General features: G+C 35.6%; 1 protein-coding gene across 7 annotated transcripts in view; it reads right to left on the bottom strand.

The window, feature by feature from the left end:
• LOC120297518 (glycoprotein Xg-like) overlaps nt 1-1,291 on the bottom strand; it is a 93,561-nt gene extending 92,270 nt beyond the window's left edge. For 3 of the 7 annotated variants that reach the window (XR_005553816.1, XR_005553817.1, XM_039320240.1), the window contains exon 1: nt 768-1,256. Coding sequence is in view for 2 of the 7 variants with exons in the window: in XM_039320240.1 (XP_039176174.1) it covers nt 768-825 (58 nt within the window). In the remaining 5 variants the exon portion in view is untranslated. Of the gene's footprint in view, nt 1-767 lie in introns of all 7 variants that reach the window. The other 4 variants (XR_005553818.1, XR_005553819.1, XR_005553820.1 and 1 more) reach the window with 4 other exon arrangements.
• Between the last annotated feature and the right edge of the window lie 5,143 nt (nt 1,292-6,434).

Here is a 6,434-nt window from a genome sequence, read left to right on the forward strand (position 1 = left end):
ATTTCAAAGATATTCATAATTTCAGTTTATCTTCTATTTAGCAGATGCTCTGACATGCCATGTTAAAACATCATAAAATCTTATCCTGAATAAACTTGTACAAAAAGGAAATAAAATGATCCCAACATCAGGTTAGAGATTTTTATTTCTACAGGGGAAAATATGAGTGCAAATTGTATTCATATGAAACAAGACTGTGATCATTGCCACCAAAAGTGTTGCAAAGTTTTAAGTATTGAAGGGCTTTTGTTTTAGAACAGCTTTATTGTCTATGCAACCAAGATAATTTTCATTCTAAAAATCTAAAATATAGGTGAAAGCTATTTTAAAAATCAGTAGCATCCAATTATACCTGCAGTTGTCTAGTTCCTAGTTTTTTAAATAATTGCTTCGAACTAGAAGATTAGAAATTGTCCTGTAATGGTGTAAACACTAGAAACAAATGACAGATCACTTTTTAAAATTTATAACTCGTGTTACTGATTTTCATTCACAGCTTCACCTATATATAATTGAACATATACATACATCTGAAGTCTCGCTCAATATTGATCAGTGATCAACACATGCCATAGGTTCAATTGTCATATGCTATTGAGATAAATTAACATATGACTTGGTACATCAGTTTCCTATCAACCCTGAAGTACAGAAGTGGGCTTTTGATATAACTTGAGTCTAAAATAATTTGTTTTAGAAAAACACTAGAATTATATCAATATTACACATAGTATCCATCACCAAAACCAAAGAATCCAATAACTTACCTGCAAGAGTTAACAGAATGTATCCAATGCACAAAAAAGCAATTGGCAGCCTCACCATGTCTTGGTTTTTATTTTTATAACATGAAGTAAAGGTATTAGAATTAAACAAAAAAATTCTTAGTAAAGTATGTACCTCTCCAACCACAAATCTTGTAGATGCCTTAAATGTCCAATTAACAGGGAAGGTGGGAACAAAACACAATCCAGTCACAAACTAGTTCAACATTTAGCAGCTGTTTAATGCAACACCCACACATAGATGTTGCAAGAATCATCCCTCAACTAATACGTAGTAAGAGGAATTTACATTGAGAAAATGGGATGAATCAAACTGCTGGCAGCCCTGAAGAGGCCTGGATCAATTTTTTTCTTTACTCATCTCTCTTCAAAGAAAATTCCCAACCTTTACAAATTTGTTTTTTAAGACTCAATACAGACAAACTTGATATGGTATAAAAATATACATATACCTTGCATTCATCCTGAAGAGGATAATGTTCTATTGGCTATCAAATCCCTGGAAATTAGAAACTCTTGTTTTTATTGGAAATGTGTTGTTCAATACTTTGATACTTCAATAATAAGAGCTTCTTCTTTCATTCATTAAATCAAGTATTAAACCTATTTTCTGTCTTTAAATATTGTAAAATATCTGGATGTCCCTAGGTGAAGTTGTTTGATTAGTGCTGAAAGATACATAAGAAAAATGCTGAATTTCAAGAAGCCAGAATCTTTCCCAGACTTTTAATTCCCACCTTTCCAGTCAGCTGCAGACTCATACATCTGTAGGGCAGACCATGGAAATTTGATATAGAACTTCAGAGCTGCTGGATTATCCCGCACTTGCAAGATTCCAGGCCTAGTTAGTGCTTCCGGAGTTAAACCCAGAGTTAAATAGACAGTTTTAGCTGCACAACGGACAGTATTTTACTAATTTATACTTATTTGGTGTACAAGTAATCTTTGATATATAACCATTTGTTTAGTGACCATTCAAAGTTATGGCCACCAAAAATGTCTTATGACTATTTTCACATTTATGACCATTGCAATATTTCCATGGTCACATAATCAAAATTTGGATACTTGCAAGTGGCATGTATTTATGATGATTGCAGTGTCCCAGGGTATGTGATATCTTTTGTGATCTTCTGAAGCAAAGTCAGTGGGGAAGCCAGAGTCACTTAACAACTGTATTACCAACTTAACAACTGCAGTGATTTAGCTAAGAACTGTGGCAAGGTCATAAAATGGGGCATCTTCCTGAGCAACAGAAATTTTGGGTTCAATTATGGTCATATGTCAAGGACTACTTGTATTTATAGCACAAACATGAACCAAGTTTCCATGATTTATAAACTGCAGAATTTAATAGGGCTACTACACCTGGGTTGCAGAAACCTAGACCACTAAATGGCAGCAGAGGTAAAGAAAGTTCCAACCCTTTGCTGCCATTTTGTATTTCTTTTCTGGAAGCTCTAAATTTGAAGCATCGTCATATAATTAGCTTTTTTGCATATAACATTACATTTTGTTGCAAAAATTATTTTCTTGAATGGCATTGCTTTATCTTCTATAAGAGGATTTCCTTGAACTGATGATCAAATGAAAAATAAATATCTTGCTTTGTCTTGGATTGCTTAGCCTTTGCAATCCTCTAAGTGTGAATACATTTGAGAAGTAACACCATTTTCTAATTTCTTAAGGGAATCACTACTGTAAACAAAATATTGTTCAAAGTTGTTCAATATGGCATTCCTAGAAGAAACATATTGTGTTAATGTAGCTGAATTTATAAAATATATTTGACTTGAATCTATCTGAATTAGCCTGTGTTTATCTTGGAATATGTTTGTGCTGGATATTCCATTATGTGCCTTTGATCTTTTCTTCAAAATGAATCCAGGTATCTATCTGGTCAAAAAATAGATGTTCATATTTCATAAACTACTTCTACTTGATCTAGATCTCAAATCCTCTTCTAAAAATAGAAAATTCTATCCTGCAATGACATTTTCTCAAAATAATCAAGCAAACAATAATTTTAGATTTCTTTATTAAAAACAAATGACAAGTTTTAATTACCAAATATTTAAAGATTCTCATAATCTAAAGAACCATAAATCTATTTAAAAATTAAACATATTGAATGATATATTTCATATAGTGTACATGAATCATATTGTCAACCCATGGTAATGATTTGCTTTAAAGAGGTTAATGGCCTAATCATATGCATTTTTTCCCAAAGAACAATACCATCTAGTTCAGGGGTAGGCAACCTTGTCTCTTTTATGACTCGTGAACTTCAACTCCCAGAATTCCTGAGCCAGCATGAAAGAACCAAGGTTGCCTACCCTGATCTAGTTCAATGGTATTTACATCCAAATACATGCAAAATAGCAGCCACTTCTGCACATGCACATTTACATGGAATTGTCTGTACAGTACTATGTGAAACTTTATTCCATTTTTTAAAAATGTATAGGATACTCTATTAAATGCATATTCCAAACATGTTCTCATTATTTCTATAACGAAGTATGGACACAATGGAATAACATGAGAACTCCTGGCTAAAGTATTGTTATTGCATCTGCTGATTCTTCTCTTCCTCAATAGTTCACAGATGTCTGGATTTGTTGATTTAAATTCTGCACTACTGGTGGGTGAGGAAGAACAAACAGATGAAGACAGCTCATTCAATAAATCATGCTTAGTTTGCCACAAGTAGTTCAGTGTATTTATGGTCTGAACTAATCCTTCTGTTCAGTAACACATGTAAATATCAATATTATCAATAGCAATCTTTTTTCTGCATCAGTCCTGGTTCACAAAATAAGGATTACCATGTTTCCCTGAAAGTAAGACCTACCCCGAAATAGGCCCTAGGTTGATTTTTGGGGGTGGGCCTAATATAAGCCCTACCCCAAAAATAAGCCTAGTTTTAGGGTGAGGTGCATGCCTACAAATCAAGTTAGGGTGAGGGTGGGTGGATCTTACCATTGCAGCCAGGCCTCCCATGGATCGACACTTGCCTCACCGGATTTAATGGATTTTAATGGATTTAATTGGTAGCTCGGTTTTCAGCTACAGAGGCTCTTCCAGAAGGCCTCTGACTGCAAAATGCAGGCTGGAGCTCCATTATCAGCTGCAGAATGAAGCTGCTCCTTCAGTCACAAAAGAAGTGTGCTGGCTGGGCGGGGCTGTCAGTACTGCTGCCGTGAGGTGAGTGGAAAAGACATTCCCCCATAATAAGACCTGGTGCCTTTTTTGAAGGCAAAATAAATAAATAAGACCAGATCTTATTTTCGGGGAAACATGGTATATAGAAATATTGTAATTGCTAATTGCAATCATCTAAATCAGAGCTTTTCAACCAGTGATACGTGTACACTTGTGGTACTTTGACACATGGCAGTTGGTACGTGATTGCTAGCCAAGTGTAGCAGGGGAGGGGAATGAGCCAAAGTGAGCCAAGGCTGAGGGAGAGGCAGCTGCAGCTGCAGGACTGTCTGGGCTTGGCAGAAGCCCCAGGAACAGGCAGGGCTCCAGTTGATTGGCTCCAGCTGATTGGCACTTCCAGAAGCAGCTTGGAGCTGGAGGTGAACTGAAGAAAAAAAAAGGGGGGGGGGGAGGAGAGGAGAGGCTATAAAAGAATGTGGTTTGGGTGGGGGAAGGGGAAAAAAGACATCAGGAAAGGTTTAATCCCTTTAAACAAATGTAATTAGTTTTACCCCCTTTAATTGAGTCTGTCTGTGGCTTTTAGAAAGTTTTCTTTGAAGGTAAACAGGCTTAATTTAAAGCTAAAGCTTTTCACAATTACCAGAGGCAGCTTAAAGAGAAAAAAAATTGGAGTTTGTGTTTCTTTATTTTCTTGCTTTGCACTTGATTCCTGTGTCTTTAAGGGAAGGAATTGGAAAAGCTCAGAAGGGCCAACCAGCTAGCTCAGGAGTCTACAAACTTAGCAACTTTAAGACCTGTGGACTTCAACTCCCAGAATTCCTCAACCAGCCATAAGGGCTGAGGAATTTTGGGAGTTGAAGTCCACAAGTCATAAAAGTGCCAAGTTTGAATTCATCATACATTTGTCACTGCAAAGGGAAAGTGATTCAGCAAAGGAACAGCCACAAAAGGAATTAAAATTGGTACTTTTTTTCTACAGTTTGTAATATTTTATTAGATTATAGAATAAAATACAACAATACAAAAGCAAATAGTAGGACACAGTCGTGAAGAAAAAGGGGGGAAAGTGAGGGGGAAGGGGAAAAGAACATATTTCCTCTGTTGCAGTAGAAGGAAGCATTAACATTGAACCTCAACTTTTTACTTTTCCATAATATTATAAACTAGCCATTTCTATAACAACAAATGAATCTAATCAGTAAAACCCAAAATTCCCCACCCCTTTTTGACAACTTGCTAACCACTGGTGGTACTCAAATATTGTCATGTCCTAAAAGTGGTACAATCTGTGAAAAGGTTGAAAAGCCCTGATCTAAATCATGCCACATTTTTCTTCAAAATGCAGGTTCTTGTTGAATTTATTAAGATTTGGTTTTGAATGTATGCTAGATTCACATGACAGAAAACTGATATTTTATTTATTGAAGTGCAAAGGGTAACTTAGAAATCCAGGCATCACTTATGCAGCTAACTTGCATCTAATTTAAATTGGAAATTGGCCTGATATTCATTTCTAGAAGGCTATGTATACACATATCAGATTATGCAAACATTTACTTAATTCACTTTGGCATGATGCTTAACTTGAAATTATGTGAGTTCCCCTTAAATAACATGATACCCACATTTTTGTTTTCAGTTTATCACCAATTTAAATTATAGTAGGATATTTAACTCAATTTACATGGTCTCAGTGAGCATTTCCAAACCTCCTTTTAATAAAACAATATAAAACACTCAGCTCACATTCCTACTCAATTCATATATTGGCACTTCAAGATATTGTACATAAGGCATCTGCAACTGAAGTTTATTATCTATTTTTTGAAGAATATTGCACAAATAAGTCTTTATGAAATGCAAAGCACAGAACTAGTAGGGCACTTATGAACTGTAAGGTAAATTCTTAAATAGAGGCACATGCAATTTTAAATAGTTTTAAGCAGCAACTCCGTTACTGAAAAGTTACTTTATTATGGAATAAAGGGCAAAAGAAGACCTAATTATGGACTAATTCACATGCTTATTTACGTTTATAGTTCAGCAAGGAATGTGCCTGCTCCTCACCTTTATTCCCCCGTCTGAAAGGAATAGTAAACAGCTCCGACAAGCTACTTTAAAATGGCCAAGTAGCATCCACTGCGTATGATTCCCCCAAAGTAGCTCCCTCAAAATGTCACCAAAATTTTGTGGTAGCTCTGAATTATTATAGTGCAATTTTATCACTCTTAAAAAAATCCCAGAATTGGAAGAATTAATTTGGACCAATGTTTTTCAAACTTGGCAACTTGTGTGGAATTCAACTCCCCAAATTTCCCAGACAGAATGCTAACCCTAAGCAAGCTTAGACCATTGAGTTTCTCCCATCACCACTCCAAAATCTTAACCTCCCAATACAAAGAGGTTCCTTGTTGAACTGACAGTGTAGGGGGGAGGAGGCTGTGTCCCAATATAATTGTTGCACATAACATGTTATTGAAA

This window comes from Crotalus tigris, unplaced genomic scaffold (genome assembly GCF_016545835.1).
Source record: "Crotalus tigris isolate CLP2741 ecotype Arizona unplaced genomic scaffold, ASM1654583v1 scf7180000023627.613776, whole genome shotgun sequence".
Lineage (NCBI taxonomy): Eukaryota > Metazoa > Chordata > Lepidosauria > Squamata > Viperidae > Crotalus > Crotalus tigris.